The sequence below is a fragment of the Muntiacus reevesi genome, chromosome 7, assembly GCF_963930625.1.
Source record: "Muntiacus reevesi chromosome 7, mMunRee1.1, whole genome shotgun sequence".
In the NCBI taxonomy this organism is placed as follows: domain Eukaryota; kingdom Metazoa; phylum Chordata; class Mammalia; order Artiodactyla; family Cervidae; genus Muntiacus; species Muntiacus reevesi.
The window spans coordinates 76,023,582-76,047,253 of record NC_089255.1 but is presented as its reverse complement, the minus strand read 5'-3'; the positions used below and the strand labels follow the sequence as shown (position 1 = coordinate 76,047,253).

The window sequence follows — 23,672 nt, the reverse complement described above, 5'->3', positions numbered from 1 at the left end:
CTTAGCCTTAGTGAACTTTAATAGACTCCTGTGGCATGAGTCTTCCCTTTCAGAAGTCATGTTGCTTTTGCCCTAGTAAGATGCCTTTACTTAGGTGTTCAGTGAGCCACAGAGAATTCCTGCCTTGCAAACTGTAGATCTGCTTGACGTATTTAAAGATACAGTGAGCGAGTGAGTGAAAGTCGCTCAGCCCTGTCCAGCTCTTTGTGACCCCATGGACTATACAGTCCATGGAATTCTCCAGGTCAGAATACCGGAGTGGGTAGCCTTTCCCTTCTCCAGGGGATCTTCCCAACCCAGGGATCAAACCCAGGTCTCCTGCATTGCAGGCAGATTCTTTACCAACTGAGCTATGATACAAGATCTCTCAAATAACAGACAAGTTATAGTTATGGTGAGGTTATAAATCAGTTCCAAAACCCACAAAATCTTATTTGATCTAAAAATTGCTCCTACAAAACTTCACCAGTGCACCATAAAATGTGTTTTCCAGGTAAAATTCATGACTGTGGGAATTGCTTCCTGTAGCACTCATGCTAGTTCTCCAGCCAGAATATCTGAGATTCCTCTACTTTATCCTGGTCCCATGCAGTGGCACCAGTAGCATTCCCAGTAGCCAGAAAGGTAATAGCCATCTCTGTTCCTGAGTCCTGTGGTGATAACAGGGACAGAGGACAAGGGTACACTTCTGATGTCTCAGTCTGTTTATGTCTAAAGGCCCTTCTAACAAATATGACACATCTAAGGACTGACTTCATATCCAAATTATGGAGATCATCTGCTTCCTCGAGAGGTAACACTGTATTCAAATCAGCCATGTAATGAGCTTTTAGGTCTTTAGTTGAATTTTCCTTAAATATTGACATTAACAGACCATTCCACCTAACTTGACCATAACTTGACAACCAGATATGCTCAAGATTAATACCTGGTATTTATATGTACCACTTATTTATCCTTTCACATAGAACATCACCTTCATTTTATTGAAAGATTTCCAAAGTATAGTTTAAAATATTTTTGTATTAAAGTATAATGGACCATGAAAATATTTTTTCTTATAATAGACATTGTCTTAAGAGTTGTGTTCTAAGGCAATGCTGACCATATTGGATAGCACAAATATTGAGCTTTTCATAATCATAGAAATTCCATTGGACAGTGCTGTACTGAGGAATCAATGTGTTATGAGATCAACTATTTTTATAGATGTGGAAAATAAGATAAAGGAGTACTAGTACAAAATTCTAAAATCTTAGGTAAATGTTATAAACCTGTCTTATGTGTTGCATAGTAAAGAATGAGTATTGCAGAAGTTGAAACAACTCAATTATGGAATATTTATGAATTTTCTCTGACCAAAAATCTATTTTTAAGAAAAAAATTCAGTACATTATTAAGAGCAAGCAAGTTTGGGTGTGTGTGCATGTGTGTGTGTGTTTACACCTAATAAAAGTTTGCAACTTCAGGATGAACTTCCTAGGGTTTCTTTTTTGCTATAAAAGTATAGTACTGCCTTAAAACATCATTTTGTTGAGGTATAATTTATATGCAACAAAATGCATCCACTTTAAAGTAGTAAGTTAGATAAATGCATACACCACTGTAACTATTAATATCACCCAAGTTAAGATAATATGACTTACTTTCACCTCAGTGTTTCCTTTACTACTTTGCTGTCAATATCCTCTGCATGAAATATCTTATCCACCTCCACTCCATGAAATTACTAATCTGTCTTTGTAAACTGATTTTGTCTTATGAATATTCGATTCAATTGAATCATATAGTTATCTATTTTTTTATTTTCTTCCTTTTGGCCGTGTTGCAGGAGCATGTGGGCTTTTAGTTCCCTGGTCAGGGATTGAACCCACTCCCCCTTCATTGGAAGCTCAGAGTCTTAACCACTGAACTGCCAGGGAAGTCCTTCATATGTATGTTCCTTTTGTATCTGACTTCGTTGTTGCATGTTTTTGTTGTTATGAAGTAGTATGAATACATACTATGAATATGTATGAATATATTCATACATACATGAATACACCACAGTCTGTTGAACCATTTACCTGTCGGCAGGTATCTGGTTTGTTTTCAGATTTTGGTTATTATGAGCAAAACTCCTTTGAATATTTGTGTACAAGTCTTGTTGTGAACATATGTCTTGTAAACATGTTTTTAGTTTTCTTGAATAAATACATAGAGTAGCATCATTTGGTCATCTAATAAGAATGTCTTAACTTCGTAAGGCATTTCCTGTTTTCCAAAGTGGTTGTGTAGGGGCCATGATGTATGAAGGATCTAGTTGTTCCACATTGTCACCCACAGTTGGTGTGGTCTGGTACTGCCTTTTGAAGGACTCTGTTACCGGGTGATATTACTCAGTCATGGTTGTGACTTTCTTCCTAAAGAACCAATTTGTTCCAGGTAATCACTCTCAACAAAGCATTTTCTATAATGAAACAGTCAACTCCAAATTAGAAACTTTTAGTTTACGTATATTCATATCTTAAAAATGACCCTGATATTAATCTTCTCTTGGTTGCTCGCTATTTCATCTCTGATTGTAGAAGTGGGAAAGAAATCCCTTTCATCTCTGGAACAGCAAGGAAAGAAGGGAAGAATCTCCCGGGCTGTGGGCCAAGGGGGCTAGGTAGAAGGTTTTCCCCTATAGCACTGTCCAATAGAAATATAAAATGAGCCACATATATAATTTTGTGAAACACTATTTAGTAGCCAATTAAAAAGTAAAAAGAGACACATGAAATTAATTTCTAAATTTTCACCCAATATAGCTAAAATATTATAATTTAAACATACAATCTATATAATAATTATTGAGGTATTTTACATTCTTTTTCATACTAAGGCCTAAAAATCGATTGCATATTTTACACTTTTTTATACTTTATCACAGTACAGATGCTAAATTTCCAAGAGTTGAAGTGAAAAAACATAACCTTACCCAAGAAAGATTTATGTTTGATGAAGAAGAATTCTACACTGCTTCAGTTTTTTTTTAATTAAAATGAAAAGAAGTTTAAAATTCAGTTTCTCAGTTGCACTAGCCACATTTCAAGTGCTCAGTAGACCCATACATAACCATTTGCTACCATATTGGACTATGTAGTTCTAGAGCATTGTTTGTGGGACAGAAAATGGAAGATAGAGGGGAGACATATTTGTTACTGCAACTCAGGTCACTGGTAGAAAATACCAGTACTATCTGTATACAATTTAAAAAAATATATATACACACACACACACACATATTTTTAGCTGTATGATTTTGAACAAGTAAGTTAATTGTCCAAGCTTCACTTTCACCATCTGTCTGTAAAACAGAAAAGTAATCATACCCCTCAGATTACTGTGAAGACTGAGAATCTATGCAAGGCACATGGAAGAAGGACTGGCAAAGTTTTGAAAATAGGTAAGTGGTGGCTTTTAAAAATCCAAACAGGAACTTCCCTGGTGGTCCAGTGGTTAAAAGTCTGCTTTGAAATGCAGGGAATGTGAGTTTGATCCTTGGTGGGGAAATAAGATCCTACTTGTGGCTACCGAGCCCACAGGACACAATTAGAGGGTCCATGTGCTGCAACCAAGACCCGATACAGCCAAATAAGTAAATGTTTGTTTTTTTTTTAATCCAAACGATTCTTTGAATGGGGATTGTCTGTATTTCCTTTATTTTTAAAAGTCAGAGAATTTAAAAAACTTGTTTGAAAATGGCATTCATTGATTCCATAAGTACTGCCTCTTAGGCCAGGTGCTCACTGAAACACAAAGATGGAAATAATATGGTCCTGGCTTTGAGGACCCCGGAGCACCCCATGTGAGAAACAACACAGCGGTGGGCGAATGTCCAAACGAGAAAAGTGAAACCAAAGAGAACAACATATTGATTCAACAATCCCACAGAAAAGAAGCCCTACAGGTAAAAATTGAGTTTACGAATTATATAGTTTTCTATTTGGTTTAAAATCAGTATCCACAATTACAATCATTAAGATTTAAGAAAGACTGACATGGATCGAATGCTTAATGATTAGTAGTAGCCTTTATTTCTGCCACCTGAAAGATGCTGCTTTGTTTTCCTTTCCTTCAATTGTTATTTCTTGAGCTGTGCTTGCTTTTAATTTATTAGTTTACATTTATCTGGTAAAGAAAAAAGATGGAGTTAGTTCAGTTAATTCAAAAGTCTGAAATACAGAATCTTTTAAAGTTATTATTGTTAAGTGTAAAACTTAAAATAACTAAATATGAGTAAATTAAGTGATTGAAATAAGTAAAATTACATTTATAATAGAATGTGTCTTAATATAACAATAAGTAGCCTTTGGACAGGTAAGGTATTTTTTTAAATCTAGAAGTTGATACAATGTTAAAGGAATTTTTAAAAATTTTTGTTATTAAAAATTATTTCTACCATGTAGTTACCTAGTAAATCAAGAAGTCAAGATTAAAATTATGGGCTTTTATTCTTTAGGGCTTATAGACATTGTCATTGAATTATTTGCAAGTTCTTAATTTGTGCCAAACTGAGTCCTGAAATTAGTCAAATGTATGTGAGATTTACACACACATAATTTGTGCTTATTGTAAATAAGGGGCCTAGTATCTTTCACATGATTTCAGTTGTAATAATGTCAATATGAAGTCTTTATTAGTAGCAAACTTTTTTCGCCATGTAAAAAAAAATCTACCTTTCCCCTTATATTAGTAATTCACAATTTAAATATTTGGAAGCCACTTTTATAATTTCCAAAGTCAAGATCTAAATATGTTATATATGCCATTATTTTTGCCCTTCTTTGCATTTGTCAGTTCAGTTCAGTTCAGTCACTCAGTCATGTCCGACTCTTTGCATTTATAGCTCTTTCTTAATGAGACCACAGTGTTTGAAATTTCTTATTATAGAATATATCAGTCAAAGGATGAAATTGCTGTAGTATATTGAGTTCACTTTTAAAAGGAATTTCTCCTTCTAAAGGCTATCATACATTGAGAAATAGCCAGACTTGGACCTCTCCCTAGGTGGGTGTAGGAACCAGCATGTCACCCTGAGTGCCATCCCTTCACTGTCCAGCACCATAGAACATTAGTAAGAGCATACTTGATGAGGGAAAAGAAGTGACAGAAGAACAACACAGACTGAAGAGTGTATGTGGAGGCCAGGGGATTACTGTGCGTGAACATTTGATAATTTTTAGCCACATTTGTTTTTCTCTGGTGCATTATCTCTGGCTGATGGCGGGCCCGGTTAATAAACTGAGTGCTCAAATACTAAACTGATTTTGGTTGGCAGAGTGACAGAAAGGTGGAGAAAAGGGTAGGCACCTCAATTCCATCATCAGAACCCTGATAAGATGGGCATGTGCTTCCTGCTGGAGTCACCTCTGCTTCACCAACTGTCTGTTTAATTCTGTGAATTTAGCCTTAAATGTATGTGTGTGCATATGCACAGTCTCTCTCTCACACACACAGCATTCGTTATATTAGGAGAGGCAAATGAGAGAAGTTTCATTCATAAATAGCTCGCTGTAAAGCATGTCTCAGAGGAACTTAGTGCACTGTTGGCCACCACACACAGCTGGGCAAGTTATTCATCGCAGAGACTACTTTGTGAATGGGCCTCCCAACTCTGGGCAGTGCACAATCTGTGCAGGTGTCCATGGCAGCCCTCTAGGGACTCTAAGTATTTGTATAACTTTTGGTGTGAAAGTAAGAGGCTTTGGCTGTGTGGGCTAATCTGAGAAAGTAGGTTGGGAAAGAGTATGATAAGGGAGCAGAGAGGAAGAGTAGCAATGAGAATGAAAGGAATCATTGCTAAGAGCAGCAGCAAGTAATTCTCTTCCAGTGCCTCACCTGAAGCGCCCTCTCGCCCTGCTGATGTTACATTTTGACCCCTGGTGGATTCTAGAGCAGAAACCACAACGAAACCCTCAACATTCCATTCCACCTCTATTATTACTATAATAGAAGTAATATGATTCACTGTTAAAAGATTCAGTTTACTGACAACTTTTTGTGAAAGTGTCATGTCTGTCATTTACATCTATAGAGACTTATAACTGCAAACATTACCTTTAAGTTGTCTTATATGTTTTTTCCATTGGCCTTTTCTTTTCCTGTTTTACTTTCCTTTCCTCACATCCATTCCCCTGAGAAAGGGAGGACAGATGAGGCACGAGATTGAGGAATTTAGAGAGGATTTGACAGGAGAGCAGAGAGCCAGAATATAGTTCAGCAAAGTGGAAGTGAGATTATTAGAAACAGGAAGTGAGAAAGAAAGAAAAAGGCCAAAAACCGGAGAGAAGAAAGTCACAGAAAGAAAGAGAACTTGAGTCTTAAATTCAAATGATTTTCTAACCTCATCAAAAATGTCTTCATTCTTTCCAATGTAGCCCATTGTTAAATTTCAGTTTCCCTTTTAGCATTCTCCCATTACTTCTTAGGATTCCAAGGGTTTGATTTGCCATAATTAGGAAGAAAATGGAAAAGATAGATGGGTGGGGGAGGGGAGGACATTCCCAGTATTTCATAAATGATTTCCCTCTCTCTTCTTTTCTTAATCTGTCCTGTGTCTCTTTTCTTTCCATCTTGGAAAAATGCCAGGGGATCATAGATAAGCCTACTGTTTGGGCTCATTGTAAAGAAAATCAGCAAAATTAAAGAGAATAAAAGAATAAAGCTTAGGCAGGTAAGAAGTGGAAAGTCAAGAAAGGAGAGAGATGGATCCAGATCCAAAGAGATGGGTTTAGCCTGGGCCCTACCTTATAGACTTTTCATAAAAACAGTACGTTTGAAGCGCTGATTTACCTGAGACCCTACTCAAAAAGGAGGAAAAGTGTAATTCTTCTAAACTGCTCAGAGGTTAGAGAGAATTGGAGACTGCTGTCCCCAACTAGCCTTGCCCAAGAGTTGTTGAATGTGAATCTGATGAAGTTAATAGAAACAGTGATTTGATTTACTTCTGTGGGAACAGTTATTATTCTGGCTTCTGCCTAAAATAGAAATCAGATTTACAAAGTTATTTTCAGTCTACATTCAGTCTAAATTCAATAGGACAAGGTTACTAATCTTTGCCTCCTTGGGGTGAAGAGTGTTAAGTGTGAGTAAGGGAGTGTGAAAGGGGAAAAAAGTGATTTAGAGGAGTGTGGCAAGGGGGAAAGAAATGCTGATCAGAGGGAAAATTGAAAAACTGTACAAGCCTACGTAAGGAAAAGGGAGAGGATAAAGGAAAGGAAAGTGGAAAGAATGAGAAAGTATAGGAAATAAAACAAACAGGGAAAATAATTAATACTTGGTGAAAACTGCAGGCCAAATTAGTACATTGTACCAGCTTCATCATTTAACAAACTCAGAGTGGAATTTTGCTGCATGTTTGCTGTATCTTTCCTCAACTACTCATTTCTAGAGCCCCATTTCAAGCTGCCTGCTAAAATTTACATAGATGGGCCACCAGGATCACAAACATGAGCTAATAAACCATAGGAGCAGAAAGGGCCTTGAGACACCAGTCACGCCTTCATTCCCCCACCCATATGCACACACATTTGATAGCTGAGGAGACTGAGACCCAGAGAGATTAAATGATACATTCGTGAAACAGGACAAGCACAACCAAAATCTAGGACTTTCAATTGCAAGTTCAGTGTTTCATAGCTTATTTCTTCACCTTTTCCTTCCAGATTTTTTTCCTTTTCCCAGCTTGTTTCATGGACTCAGTACCTCCTAGTCAGTTGCCTCACAAACTCTACTTTTTTTTTTTCTCTTGTTTTCACAAGCAGTTAGGTGTTAAAGCCTGTTGACTGTGTGTTCAGGTCTTTTTTTCATCTCACTGCTTCTTACCTGGTCAAGACTTGGGTACCTTTCACCCAGACTATTATAATGACGTTCTGCCTCTAACCTGTTTCAACTTCTCTTAGGGACTGCAGTCAGAGTAAGCTACCTAAAATGTAATATTAATTTTGTCATTTCCCTGGCTTTTCAGTGGATCCTGCTTACCTCCCAAGCAGTACTATCCAAACTCCTTAGTGTGGATTAAGACTCCTCCAGACTGGCTCCTGCCTTGCTCTCAGTGCTCCTAAACTGAATATGCCCAACATTGCCCCAGCCCTGTGATTTTGCCCACCCTGTTGCTTATATCGGGCTTCCCTAATAGCTCAGTTGGTAAAGAATCTGCCTGCAATGCAGGAGACACTGGTTTGATTCCCCAGTTGGGAAGACCTGCTTGGAGAAGGGAAAGGCTACCCACGCCAGTATTTTGGCCTGGAGAATTCCATGGACTGTATAGTCCACGGGGTCACACAGAGTTGGATATTCTTGTTTCCCCTTTCCTAACACAAAGATTGCCACCTTCATAGACTCCTTCATGATTTTCTCTTTTGAGCAAAAAGTATGCTCTCTACTTTTCTCTTAGAGGGCCTGTAACGTTCCAACTTACATTATTTGTGCACATGTCTTGAGGCCAGGTATGTGTCCTGTTATTTATTTTTAATCTCTCCCAGAGACTGTCTCAGTGCCTCATATATAATAGATGGGCATTGAATGTTTGTTCAGTTGAACAAAATTGAGTTTGTGCCAGGAGGCAAGTGAATCAGTCACATATAAGATGAAAATGAAAGCATCAATGTCCTATATTACTTTTAAATTTCCATGGCTTAAATAAGGAGTACTTCAGAATGTATGAAGAATGTACTAATTATATGCCTAGCTACTAATTATGTATTAAGTGATAAAGCTTTTGCTAGATTTAATATTGCCTTTAGAAAATAAGAGGAAAATATTTGTCTGTGATAGCATATCTTGGGAATTTTTACAGATTTGATTTCTTTTTGAAATAAAATTTGGAATAGAAATTGATAGATGAAAATTCTATATACTGTGAGGGAAATTTTGTATTTTTCTTATAAACTATAATAGCATTTGTTTTCAGGTTCAGTTTTATAGATTGGAATATAGGTAAAAACCACATTATAGTGAAGCTCCTCTAGTACTTTTGGACACTAAAGTCCAGTGGGAAGGCCCAAAGATGAATCCTGTTTGTATAAATAGTTTTTCTATAATCATTGGCTTAAAAAAAACACCTTTATTGAGCTAATATTTACTTATTTAACATTATATAAATTTCATGTGTATAATTTTATATATTTCTGCATGTGCTCCCCCAAAAATACAGGTTGATCCCCTTTTCCATTTAGTTCTCCCCACCAATCATTTTCTTTTCTTTTCTTTTTTTTTGTACGACTCTTGCAAATGTGACTAAAAAACACCTTCAAGTGTTTCTGTATTCTTTTCCCCCTCCTTTTTAAGTTCAATGAAATGTGATTTTGTGTTCCTTCCATGATGTTCTCTTATGTGCATGACTGGAGCAGAGGTCTCTTCTACTCCCCAGAGGTTAGACAGTCACTGAGAAGTGGGTCAGCAGCAAGCAAGGGAAGAACGCTCCGCTGGTGTTTACATGACAGCCTTCACTTCAAACAGTTGTTAACAGTTAATGACCCCGAGACATGGGAATATGTAAAGAAAAAGCTGCCAGAAGAAAACATTAAATTCTATCACCTAACAGCAAAACAGAAGCCAAAGACACAAGCAGGAAGAAAAAAGGGGTTGCCAATTTTAGATTTACCAAGAAATTGAGTTGTGATCACTTCCCTTCCAAATCAGCAGGAGTAACAGGCCATATCATGTTTGGTTCTGCCTGCAGAGCTAGCTTGGGAGTGGTTCCTGCCCTGTGAGTTAGAGATTCTGGGAATTGAGGAACTTTATCAGCACAGAAAAAAGCACAGTGGTGCCTTCTGCTTGAAAGATAGCATGCATGTAGTCTTTGAGGCAGTTTCTGTAGGACAGACTCTCAGAAGGAAGCAAAGACAAGAAAGGGAATGCCCCCAAATGTCTGGCTTGACTCCTTTGTTCTTAGTTGCTCTGCTCTAGGGCCCTGAGGTGACTGCTTGTTACCAGGGATAATAAGCTTGTAACTGCTTGTTACAAAGAAATACGGTGGAATTTGGTCCATACCTGAAATGTCTGAATCAGTTCTCCCGCTCCTGTAAAAATAAATAGCACATTTCAAAGTTTGGCCAGTATAACCGCAAATATTTAGGAAAGAATTACTAGGTATGAGAAAACAGCCATTCTCTAAGAACTTAGTAGGCAGTAATGACACACATAGTAAGCCAAGGGTGCATATGCGTGTGCTAAGCTGTTTCAGTCATGTCCAGATCTACGCAACCCTGTGAACTGTAGCTCACCAGGCTCCTCTGTCCCTGGGATTCTGCAGGTAACAACTGGAGAGGGTTGTCATGCCCTCCTCCAGGGGATCTTCACAACTCAGGGACTGACCCACGATTCTTATATCTCCTGCAATGGCAAGCAGGTTCTTTACCACTAGTGCCATGTGGGAAGCCCAAGCCAAGGGTATTATCCATTATAATACATCTTAGAGTAAAATTACCTAAATTTATGTAACATGCAAGCTGTCCAACCTATAAAAGCCATAAAAGTGAATTATATGTAATTACATATAATCTATTTTTATTGTGACTATCACCTGTCACTCAGTGAGGCTGTAAGGATCCCTACCTATCATACTACATCTCCAGATCCTAAAAACTCATTTGGGGTTGAGGGTAAAAGAAGCTAACTGCTGCTGTTCAGGGGTTTCTGTAAACAGAGTCAGTTGCATTGGGAATATATGCTCTTGTAGACAGGTGGGGTATATTCTGGAATGGATGGGTGCCAGGGTTTGCAGTTGCCCACCTCTGCTAGCTCTTCATCACAACCTTGGTGGCCTTGATGGGAATCTTCTAGGTGAATAACCTCAATCGTTCATCCAAGTTACTACAATTTCTTACAGCTTAGTGGATATAAAGTAGGAGACTAGCTGTCAGTTTTTTGGACTATTTTACTTTCAGAGATATCTTTGGATAAAGTTTGTTTTCTGCATGCCTGATATCTTTTTAAAATTTTTTAATCTTTTGACTATGCTACACGGCCTGTGGGATCTTAGTTCCTAGACCAGGTATCCAACCTCCTGTACTGGCAGCATGGAGTCTTAACCACTGGACCACCTGGCAAGTCCCTGTATGTTTGATTTTTAAAATTAATATCAATAATTAAAATACTTATTTTCTTAACCTACTGAATGGTAAAATATAAACTTAAGTCAGTTAGTTTTCACCAAATCTTTGTTTCTTGGCTATATTGCAATAGCTATTTTGGAAGTTTTGCTGTTTGAGTAATAGGTTTTGGGAAGAATAATTATCCTTATGTAATATCTTCTCAGACAAATGTACAAAGAAATAATTCTGATCCATTTAGAGGATCTGGGAAATTCATGCAGTTCAAATTCTTTAGTGAATCTTTCTTTTTTTTTTTTTAGTGAATCTTTCAAATGTAAAGGTTAAATTAGTAATTTTCTGAGAAGTTTGCAAATACTCATAACCTTTACCAAATGGGTCTGGTGATTTAAATAAGATTGAGTTTAATGATAAAAGTTTTCAATAGGCTAAGAGGTATCAAATAAGTGTAATTTAAAAGAGTAGGTGCAAACTAAAATGAAACCTGCCATTATCCTCTTTAAAACAAAGGGAAGAGTCACAGTAACACTATTGCCAAGGTATGAAAAGGAATATAAATGCTCTATAAAGTAAATCCTTCATTTCTAAAGTACCCAAAGTGACATTATAGCAGTTTCCATAGTCTTTCACTCATCTAGATTTAAATTGTTCAATTTACATTTTAAAGGCCAATGAATTTGAGGGCAAAATACTCAACAAGGTCATTGTTTAATTTTTTTTTCATTGTTTCAAAGTACACAGTTAGAAAGGTGTCATGGAAATCCATGGTCTTGGAGAAGAAAAATATACACTGGAATTCATTTGTCACTCTCACAGTATCCTGACTTAATCCTACAAATATCCCAGGATTAAGTATCAGTGAATCCCATTCTGTTCTTTGATTTTATTACATCTTTCAATTATAATGAACATTCTCAAATTAGGCTCTAGCTAGTAATTATGTTCCCGATGTAAATAGGCAATAAAATATAATCTATGCTTGACTAAATTGAACTTAAGAGGATTAGTTAGAACCAAAATTCATTTTTTGCTTTGCTTTTTTAATCTATTTCTTTCTTTCTTTACAGTAGAGTCAACAGATAAATGATACAGGAAGCTGAGAGACTGTAGGGCAGAGCCTGGAAGATGTTGGGATTTGCTAAGATCCTTTGTAATCTTTAAAATTCTAAGATTTTTGCTATTTATATAGGCATTCATTTTCTCATTTCTAATACCGATCATAACAGTGAGAGTAACAAAACCTCACACTTGCAGATCACTTCAACCTAGAAACAAGTTATCCTTACAATTTTTAACATTTTAAGAAACTACTACATGCAGTCTAATTCTCAGAGAATTTTTAGGGAGGTGAGGCTTTTCTGTATGGAACAGTGGGTACATTCAGTGTGCATATGTCAAAACCCATAAAACTGTACAAGACAGTGAACCTTAAACTAGGGACTATAGTTAATAATAATATATCAATTTTGTTCATTACCTGTTAACAAAGGTACCACACTAATGCAAGTGTTAATAATAGGGGACACTGGGGATGAGGAAGGGTAAGGAGGTGGCAGTGGTGTGGGTGTGGAGTTGTATGTATTATGTGCTCAGTTATTCTGTAAATCTAAAACTATACTTTAAAAATGTTTATTAGTTATTTTTTAAAGATTTTTTTAAGGCACTAAAAGTTAATCCAGTGCTACAGGGCATCCATTATCTGCAAAAATGTGAGGAAAGAAGAAGTTGAAATGATCTAAACAGTTAACCTTGTTAGATTTTGAATTGTGTGTTTCTGAAAGCTTAGACAAGGGCAGGACAGAATTTGAGACATATTGAATGAAATAAAGCGGAAGATGAGGAAGATGTCAGAATGATCAGACCTGATTAATTACTGTTTAGGAAAAATTGCTAGCTAGCCTGGATGGATTCATTTTTATCTCACTTGTTTTTTTAGAAATCTTACGCTTTTCTATGAAAGCCATACTCGTACATAGCAAAAAGTGCATTTCCTACTGAGTGGCACCTGCTTCTATACCTTTGTCTCTTACATTCTTTGCCTTTCCCTCACCCCTTCTGACTGATGATTACTTTTTTAAAATGTTATTTATTTTTAATTGAAGGATAATTGCTTTACAATAGTCTTGGATTTTGCCATACATCAACATGAATCAGCCATAGGTATACATATGTTTCCTCTCTCTGAAAATCCCTCCCACCTCCCACCTCTCGCCCCGCTAGGTCGTCAAACGAGAGCCCTGGTCTGAGTTCCCTGAATCACCCAGCTAATTCCCACTGGCTCTCTCTCTTACATATGGTAGTGTATATGCTTCCATGCAAGTGGAGTCTTTTCCATTTGAACTACCAGAGAAGCCAAGGAAAATGAAATCGTATCAAGTATTTCTTTTGGATCACAGTGCTATGAGCTTAGAAATTACAAAAAAAAAAAAAAAAAAAAACAACAACCCTGCAAAAAATGCAAATATGTGGAAACTGGACAATATGCTACTAAACAAATAATGGATTACTGAAGAAATCAGAGGAAATTTTTTAAATGCCTAGAAATAAATAAAAATGAAAATATGATGACCCAAATTCTATAGGATGCAACAAAAGCAATTCTAAGAGGAAAGTTCATAGAAATACAATCTTACCTCAAGAAACAAGAAAAATTTCAAATGAACAACCTAATGTTATACCTAAAGCAGCTAGAGGAGGAACAAACAAAATCAAAAGTTGGTAGAAGGAAAGAAATAATAAAGTTCAGAGCAGAAATAAATGAGAGATTAAGAAAACAAAATAAAAGATCAATGAAGCTAAAAACTGGTTCTTTGAAAGGATAAACATAATTGATAAACCTGTAGCCAGACTCAAGAAAAAAAGGGAGAGAGCTCAAATCAATAAAATTAGAAATGAATAAAGAAGTTAAAGCTGACTTCACAGAAATACAAAAGATCATAAGAGACTACTACAAGCATGCCAAAAAATGGAAAACCTAGAAGAAATGGACAAATTCTTAGAAAGATACAATCTCCCAAGACTGAACTAGAAAGAAATAGAAAATATAAGCTGACCAAACACAAGTGCTGAAATTGAATCTGTGATTAGAAAACTCCCAACAAACAAAAGTCTGTGACCCGATGGCCTCACAGGTTAATTCTATCATTTACAGAAGAGCTAACACCTATCCTTCTGAGGCTATTACAAAAAAATTTTAGAGGAAGAAATACATTCAAACTCATTTTATGAGGCCACCAACACCCTGATACGAAAATCAGACAAAGATACCACAAAAAAGAGAGAAAATTACAGGCTAATATCACTGATGAACATAGACACAAAAATCCTCAACAAAATACTAGCCAACCAAACCCAACAGTGCATTAAAGGATCATAAACCACAGTTAAGTGGGATTTATCCCAGGAAAGCAAGGATTTTCCCAATATTCAGTGTGATATACCACATCAAAAGATTGAAGAATAAAAACTATATGATCATCTCAATAGATGCAGAAAATTTTTGACAAAACTCAACACCCATTTATGATAAAACTCCAGGAACTGGGCATAGAGGGAATTTACCTCAACCTAATAAAGGCCATTACCTTTGCCAACAAAGGTCCGTCTAGTCAAGTCTATGGTTTTTCCAGTAGTCATGTATGGATGTGACTGTTGGACTATAAAGAAAGCTGAGCACCGAAGAATTTATGCTTTTGAACTGTGGTGTTGGAGAAGACTCTTGAGAGGCCCTTGGACTGCAAGGAGATCCAACTAGTCCATCCTAAAGGAAATCAGTCCTGAATATTCATTGGAAGGACTGATGTTGAAGCTGAAACTCCAATACTTTGGCCACCTGATGCGAAGAACTGACTCATTGGAAAAGACCCTGATGCTGGGAAAGATTGAAGGCAGGAGAAGGGGATGACAGAGGATGAGATGGTTGGATGGCATTACCGACTCAACGGACATGAGTTTGGGTAAACTCCAGGAGTTGGCGATAGACCAGATCTATCGGGCTGCAAAGAGTTGGATACAACTGAGCGACTGAACTGAACTGAACTGAATAAAGGCCAAGACTGCAAGGAGATCAAACCAGTCAATCCTAAAGGAAATCAATCCTAAATATTCATTGGAAGGACTGATGCTGAAGTTCCAATACTTTGGCCATCTGATGCGACAAGCTGACTCATTAGAAAAGACCCTGAGGCTGGGAAGGCACAAGGAGAAGAGGATGACAGAGGATGAGATGTCTGGATGGCATCACCGACTCAATGGACATGCATTGGAGCAAGGTCCAGGAGATGGTGATGAACAGGGAAGCCTGATGTGCTGTAGTTCCTAGGGTCCCAAAGAGTCAGACACAACTGAGTAACTGAATAACAAAAAATGACAAACCCACAGTTAACATTATTCTCAGTGGTGAAAAGCTGGAAGCATTTCCTCTAACATCAGGAAACAAGACAAGTATGTCCACTCTCACCACTTTAATTCAACATAATTTTGGAAGGCCTAGCTGTGGCGATCAGAGAAGAAAATGCAATGAATTGATTTTAAATATACTTTTTAATGCAAATTTCAGAACATTTGGTCATATAGGAAAATTTTCTGAAGTAGACTGCCTTGAATTTGAACTGATAGTTCTTTCTATGGCTATGAAGAGAAACCCTCATTTTGGTTCTCGGGCCTTAGAAGAAGCACTCACAAGAGAGGACTCCTTGCTCCATCTGACTTTGTTTCTAGGACTGGCTTCTCATAACGCAACAGTCCTCAAACATGGTTGTACATTAGAACCACTTGGAGGCTTATTACAACACAAAATGATGAGCCCATCTCAAGAGTTTATGATTCAGCAGGGTGGGAGTGGGCTCAAGAATTCACATCATTTACCAGCTGCCAGGTGCTGCTGCTGACCAGCCACATGTTTAAGAACCACTGGCATAGAAACCCTCACTAAGACACGATGCTTTGCTTAAGCAGACCACCAAAATCATAATTTGAAATTGAAATCATTTTGAAATTGAATTGAAATTGACCATTGAAGTCATAATCGAGATCCAGCAACACCTGGAATGTATTGACACTTGGATGTAGAGGCTCTAGAACTGTGAGAAATGTGGCTGCCCAGGAGCTAAAGAGTAAAAAAATGTTATTCTGACTTCAAGGTTTGTGAATCTTCTAAGGATCATCCATATTCCTTTGCTTCCTTGGATCCCTACTTAGCTGGGAAAGGAGGTGAAAAAGAGAGTTTTGAACGATTACCCCTCAGTCGATTAAGATTTTTTCTGACAGAATAGCTAACTTTCTTTTATCCTTGCTGTTGGAAATGAATTAATAGTGACAATCATGACCATTTACTGAACACCTAACATGGCCCTCTTATAATTGTTACACAATCAGCTTGAAACTCCATTCCACCAGCACTCCACCCTTTCTTCAGATCTCTGCCCTTCCTCAGAGAAGCAGTCCCTGACCATTTATATAAAATATATAAAATAGACCTACTCCCTCCTCAAATGCTTCTGTTACTTTTGTTTTCTCACAGCACAGTCCAGCTGGCATAATACACTTTGTTTGATTATTATCTATACCCTCCACTAGAATGAAACACTGCATGACTTGCTTTCATTGATGTATGCCCAGTCTCTAGCACATAGAAGATGCTCAGTAAATATTATTGAATAAATGACTCACACCTTTAAAAAGTTTGTTTCCCTGTTTTTCCCTGTTCCTTTTTATATTTAAAAGGAACTTAGACATAGTTCATTACATTCTTTATCTTCATTCTAGCTAATATAGCATTTAGATCTCTATGTTTTTCTCTGGTTTCTTGATAGCTGTTACTCCAGAATAAACATATTAACTTTTATTTTTATAATACCACAGTGTCTCTCACATTCATCTTGTAATTGGGTATTTATAATTATAAAAACATTTTTTCAGATTATTAAGTTATTCATTGGAAGTGTAGAAAAGTGTAAGGGACATGTAAAGAAGAAAATAGAAGTGTCAAGATAAAAGTACCCATAATTACTTCAGATAATCTGTGCCCCTAACTCCAAAATGTGGACACCATGATTCTATTTTATTTCCTTCTGCACACACCATCTACACCAGGCAGATAGCTCAGAATGCCAGCTGAATGGTGTAAGAAGTTGGTGTGAAAATAAAAATTAGACAAGGTTAAACCAAATGTGGATAATTGAGCTGATTATGTTATCATTCATATGTCTGAGATTATGTCATCATTCATATGTCATTCATATGTCTGAGAATCTTCCATGACAAATGCCTGAGTTGCAGGGACTTTAATTACTTTTCCTTTTTTTTTTTTTTTTTGGTCTCGCTACACAGCATGTGGGATCTTATTTCCCTGACCAGGGATTGAACCCATGCCCTCTAGATTGGAAGGGCATAGTCTTAACCAATGGACTGCCAGGGAAGTCCTGCAGGGACTTTAAAGCATGCACGTATTTACATATTTCATGCCTTAGCATCATCTGGCAGCTCCCTGCTTCACATACCTGGATTCTTCAGCCTTGAGAGTTGTGCTTTCAGAGTCCACTGTCTTTATTTCGGGGGGTCTGTCGCTCAACTCTTTGGATTTGTCTGTCTCATCTTCTTCTGGAATCAAGGTAGTTTGAAAACATCTTTCACCTTCGAAAGTCAGTGTTAGGTTTGAGATGGTGACATGTTTTGAGGATTCTCTAAACTCATTCTTACTTTTTGTATCTCGTAAACAGCCAGACTTCAGAATGTTTTCCATTTTTTCCTTTGAAAATAACAAGCAGCAGCAAATCAGGTAACAGAGAAGCATCACACAGGAACAGACTATTTACGAAGCAGGAATCATCTCATTCATATGTACTGAGTGCCCTCGCGTGCGCAGTGCAGTGATGGAGGCACGAGGCTTGGTGCTGCGCAGCCGTGGAGAGGAGCCTGGGTGGGCCCTGGAGGCTGGCAGCATGGGGACCTGTACAGCACATCCTAAACCTCACATGGTCACGCGCACCAATGTCACCTCAAGAAGGAAAACTAGGACTCAGTCACAGGGCTTCCTCTCCCTCAACTGGCAGGGAAAGGAAGGTTTTCTAGAAATGTTTTGCCACCGATTGTTCCCCATCCAAAGTTGCTCTATACTTAAGAGCATGTAATAGGTGACAGGAGTTGGAGGTTCATAAAAATACTAAAGAGTCTGTTTTTCAAAAGAGCTACAATTTAGTATTCTAATATCTCACCCATTCTCCTAGTGTCCCTGGCGTCTGTTATTAGCACCACTGCTCTGTCGCTCCTCGCCTTCCCCAGACTCTCTCTCAGGCCTCAGAGCAATAGGTCAGCTGGTCTTAAAGATTCTGTCTGTCTGACATCTGCACCTTCTTCCCCCCTTTGTCATTATCTAGTCCATCACCTCTATACTGTTCTTTGAAAATAATGCAGTAATCTTCTTTAAAAATAAAACATTTTTTCTGACAATGAAAGTAATATATATTTTTCATAGAATATTTAGAAAATCCTAAAAGATATACAGTGAAAGGGAGAAAATTATTGCTTCTTGATGCCACAGGCCAGAAATAACTACTATGGTACATTTCATTCTGGTCTTTTTCTCCATTTATGTGTTTTGAATGTGCCTGCTTTGTGATCATATTGCAGTACTGTATCCCATATTTTTCACTTTAAAATTTATTATAAAAATCTCCCTATGTTATTAAAAACTTACTTGAATTTTTCTAATTAAAAATTAGTTTTATTATAAGAAGCAGAACATTCAGAAACCCGTAAAGAAGAAAACATCAATTTCTTACAAGACCACAACCTAGAAATAAACTATTATTAACAATATGACTTCCCCCACTCCTCTTGTCTGTGTATACACTTGCATTTTTATGTAATAAGGATGTGAATGTTGCTCAGTCATGTCCGACTTATAGTCCATGGAAATCTCTAGGCCAAAATACTGGAGTTGGTAGCCTTTCCCTTCTTCAGGGGATCTTCCCAACCCAGGGATTGAACCCAGTTCTCCTGTCCTGCAGGCGGATTCTTTCTGCATTGCAGGTGAATTCTTTACCAGTCGAGCCACAGGGAAGCCCAAGAATATTGGAGTGGGTAACCTATCCCTTCTCCAAAGGATCTTCCCAACCCAGGAAGTGAACTGGGGTCTCCTGCATTGCAGTTGGATTCTTTACCAGCTGAGCTATCAGGGAAGCCCAGAAATAAACAACTATTAACAAAATGACTCCCCCCCCCCCTCCTATTGTCTATATATACACTTGCATTTTTATGTAATAAGGATTGTAACCTTTAGCTCATTTTTCATTCAGCTTTATATCATAAATATTTTTCCAAGTAAAGAAAAATTCTCCAACAGTTTTAGCAGCAACAGAGTAGTTGTTCATTTAACCAGTATTTATTGAGTGGATATAATCTTGTCCGTCACTTTGGTTGTTCCTGAGTGATATAAACATGGCACATGCCCTTTGTGGTTTAAACTCATTTAGCCCTTCTTCTGTGGTGGATGTTTAGGTTACTTCTTCATTATTTTGTTTTTATAAACATAGTATAGCTGTGGTACAATTAACACTTTTATAGCTAGATCCTCATTCCTATTGATGATTAATTTCTCAAGAAAGATTCTTAAAAGTGAAATCACTGAGTCAAAGTGTGTCAACAGTTCTAGGTTCTTGACTCATAATGATTTCAAGAAAGTTTGTTCTAATTCTCACCCTGCCATGAATCTTTAGAAATTTCAAAATGACCCCAACTTTACTAATGCTGACTGTGTTCTCTTATTTAACAGCTTTATGGAAGAAATATTCTTTTGTTTGCATTTTTTTGATTACTAGTGAGGTTAAATTTTTCCACTAACTTTAGTAGCTGGTGGTTTCTCCTTCTGTGAAATGTCCATCTTTGCCCTCTGTCATTTTTCTGTCCTGGGCCCCAGGGGGATTTCTCATCTACAGTCTACACACCAATCTCTTTATCTACAATCCATCCTGCCATCAAAATAATCTTTTAAAAACATAGCCCCTTCACTCCCTTACACAGAGCTTTTGTGGCTAAGGTTTGCTCAAAGACTGAGTCTACACTTCTTATTTTGGCATTCAAGATTTGCAAGCAATTTTCCAGTCCTATATCCTAATATTTTCCACATATATTATGCTCCAGCCAAACTGATATATTGTTAGATATGGCTCTGTGTTTTTCCACTTTCTGGCCACTTCTAAGCTGCTCACTTCTTTGGGGATTTCATTTTCTTATTTTCATTCTCACTTTACTTATTGAAATTTCACCCTATCCTTCAGTGTACTTTATACATTTGTGCTCATTTAAACCTTAATATAACCCTTATATGATATTAATATTCTCATTTGAGAGATGCATGTTCAGTGACTTGGCCAAACTAACATGAAGCAGGCAGGGCAGGATCCTAACCCAGGACTTTTGACTGTAATACCAAAGTTCTTTTTATCCTACCATGCCTCCTGATACAGGGTTAAGTTTTATGGTATGGATGGTCACTGCTTATTTCAGGGGACATCTTATAACTCTTTTATGCAGGGGTTCAGGGATCAGATCTCATTCTTAATGTTAGGTTAATCAGAGTAAGTTCCATACTATTTCAATAGTCTATGTTATGAAGCTTACCAAAGAGAGTGAAAGGGAGTAATTTTTAGAGAATGGAAGTCTTCCATGTCACATACCTTTTCCTCTTGCTTGGCCCTGAGTATGTCATCATTTTCAAACACCACTCTGACCCCGGAGCTTGCTGTGACTTCACAGATGTCTGTGACTTCCGTGACTTCTGTGACAATATTTATATCTGGGGCCTCGGTGACCTCATTTTCTGGAATATCTGTGACGTCGGTGACATCAGTGATGTCTGTGAATTCCGAGAAATCAATGCTTTCTACATCGTTGCTGGGGTCTGAACACGTGGACAGGTGTGAGTTCTGTATGGCCGGGAAGGCTGTTATATCCATGATGTCCACCGAGCCTGTGATGTCTGTGCTGTTTGTGATTTCCGAGAGGCTGGAGACTTCCGACACTTTGGAAGCCTTGGCTTTCTCCTCATTCAAGAGGGAGATGAGCTCTACCCACTGATGGAACAGGGAGTCTTGTTTGCCTGCAGGGGCGCAGAGCTGTAGATAGTAGGCTCGGCCACTCACCAGCTTAACTTTTATGCGCATATTCTCGGCATCATGTACAGAGAGAGTCACAAACTGCAGAGGGAGAAACCTGCAGACAAATGCAAATATCATCTGAAGGCCTGATTGGAACCTGTCACAAGTTTCCTGTTATAGACATTTGTGGAGGGAGACAGGACACCAGGTGTGTCTCTCAAACAGGTTTGGGGAGCAGCTGGTGTGGGATGGGGCAGGACCTTCTAGTGGCCACATGTTCCCAGGTCTGGCTCATGGTTTTTGAGGCTCAAAACCTTGATTTTTCATACACAGAATCAGGCTCCTGAAGACCAACTCACCTGAATCATACTCCTATCAGCTATTTATTACTTATTTAGGAGAAGTTGTCCCATTTAGTTAGTCCTGAAAGGTGGAGACTGAGAGTGATTTGCTGTGGGTCCTACAGCAAGTTGGTGGGTTGAGACAAGAGCAGAACTCATCCTGATGGAAGTTGGGATGGTGGCGGGGAAGTTCCTGTTCAGCCAGCTCAGTTCAGTCACTCAGTCGTGTCTGACTCTTTGCAACCCCATGGACTGCAGCACACCAGGCTTCATTTTATATAATTAATTAATTAATTTGACTGTGCCAGGTCTTACTTGCAGCATGTGGGACCTTCGTTCCCTGAACAGGGATCGAACTCAAGCATCTGCATTGGGAGTGTGGAGTCTTAGCCACTGGACCACTGTGGAAGTCCCCTAGGTTTAACTTTTGAGAAGTTAAAGGCAAACCACTTGTTTTGACTGCCAGGTTGTCAGACTATCTCCCCAGACTCTAAGGATGTGACTCTGTCATCTGTAGCGGAAAACATCTGAGGAGCCCTTGTCATCTGTGTTTCTAGTCTCATCTCCTCAGGGGTAAAGTGCTTTTTCCTGACAGGTTGTGAACCTCTTTCCTTTGTAACTCACCTGGTAAGCACCAGATTTTCTGGAGAAGGAGATGTCAGGAGACTTTTAAACAGGGATTCTGAATCTTTCTGGGTGGTGGGTGTCATATGAGCCAGCAACATCACGTTAGGGGTCTTGATGGTGGGATTGGAAGTGCAGATGCCTACGGTCACCCAGTTGGCTCGGTTATGAAGGTAAATGGATTCACCTCTTCTGTTGACCTGAGGCAGAGAAGAGGAAGGGGGGTTTTTCTGATAAGGTCTGTGGCCTCAACAACCTCACTTACCCAAACAGTGTAGGAATAAAGGAGAGGTGAACCATGGTGCTATAAAGAAAGCTGAGCGCTGAAGGATTTATGCTTTTGAACTGTGGTGTTGAAGACTCTTGAGAGTCCCTTGGACTGCAAGGAGATCCAACCAGTCCATCCTAAAGGAGATCAGTCCTGAGTGTTCATTGGAAGGACTGGTGTTGAAGCTGAAACTCCAATAGTCTGGCCACCTGATGTAAAGAACTGACTCACTGGAAAAGACCCTGATGCTGGGAAAGATTGAAGGTGGGAGGAGAAGGGGACGACAGAGGATGAGATGGTTGGATGGCATCACTGACTCAACGGACATGAGTTTGGGTAATGCTGGGAGTTGGTGATGGACAAGGAGGCCAGGTGTGCTGCAGTCCATGGGGTTGCAAAGAGTCGGAGACAACTGAGCGACTGAACTGCACTGAACTGAACTGAACAATGATTGTTTGTTCATGTGACTTCTTAGAGATATCACAGTGATAGCACAGTGGCCACAGACATGGTCCCTGACCTCCGGGGTCCACCGGGAAAAGTGAACAATAAACAAATATGTCACTAAGTGTCTTAAGTGTTATTGAACACAAGTTCAGGGTGCTGTGCTGTGGGGTCCATGACAGAAAACTTGACCTAGTAGGGAAGAATGCAGGTACATGTGTAACTACCTTTCTCAGAGAAGATACAAGTTTATTATAAATTGTAGCAGACGATTTACAGTCATATACTGTTCTATGTTGTACTCCATACAGTCAATTGATTCTCACAGGAGTCAAACTCTTGTATCCATAACCCCAAGATAATAGTAAAATGTAGGAGAATGAGTGATGAATTTTGAGTATTTATTGCCTTTATTTTGAATATAGTGTTATTTATAAGGTTATGTAATTTAATTCTTAATGATGACTGTGTTTAACAGCCGACTTGTAAACTTCCTGAACTCTTGCCCATTGGCCAGCTGGGTGCACCCTGGCCATAGGGTCAGAAAAGTTCCCCCGAGGAAGGGACTCTAAATGAGACCTGAGCCACGTGGGACATGGACTGGCTGGGCACCCAGGAGAATCTCTGCTGGCTGGAAGAGGAGGAGACCGGAAAATGGGTGGACAGGGATGTGAAGGAAGCCAGAGAGGGAAAACACTTGGTTTCTCAGCTGCATATTAACTGCTGCAAAAAAGTAAATTACCAAAAAACAAATATATTTAGAAAGAGATTGTAGCCTACACTGTTGATTAGCTATCCAAAGCCGTGCTCCTAATCT

At 38.4% G+C, this 23,672-nt stretch overlaps 1 protein-coding gene across 8 annotated transcripts in view; it reads right to left on the bottom strand.

Moving 5' to 3' along the window:
• Nucleotides 1-3,796: 3,796 nt before the first annotated feature.
• The window catches only part of GARIN2 (golgi associated RAB2 interactor family member 2), a 31,745-nt gene continuing 11,869 nt past the window's right edge, over nt 3,797-23,672 (bottom strand). For 6 of the 8 annotated variants that reach the window (XM_065940754.1, XM_065940755.1, XM_065940756.1 and 3 more), the window contains 5 exons: nt 22,144-22,343; nt 20,759-21,293; nt 17,582-17,829; nt 10,021-10,049; nt 9,214-9,534 (listed from right to left, as the gene is read on the bottom strand). In XM_065940754.1, coding sequence (XP_065796826.1) covers nt 9,497-9,534; nt 10,021-10,049; nt 17,582-17,829; nt 20,759-21,293; nt 22,144-22,343 — 1,050 coding nt within the window. In that variant the 3' untranslated portion in view covers nt 9,214-9,496. Of the gene's footprint in view, nt 4,156-9,213; nt 9,535-10,020; nt 10,050-17,581; nt 17,830-20,758; nt 21,294-22,143; nt 22,344-23,672 lie in introns of those variants that run through there. The other 2 variants (XM_065940760.1, XM_065940761.1) reach the window with 2 other exon arrangements.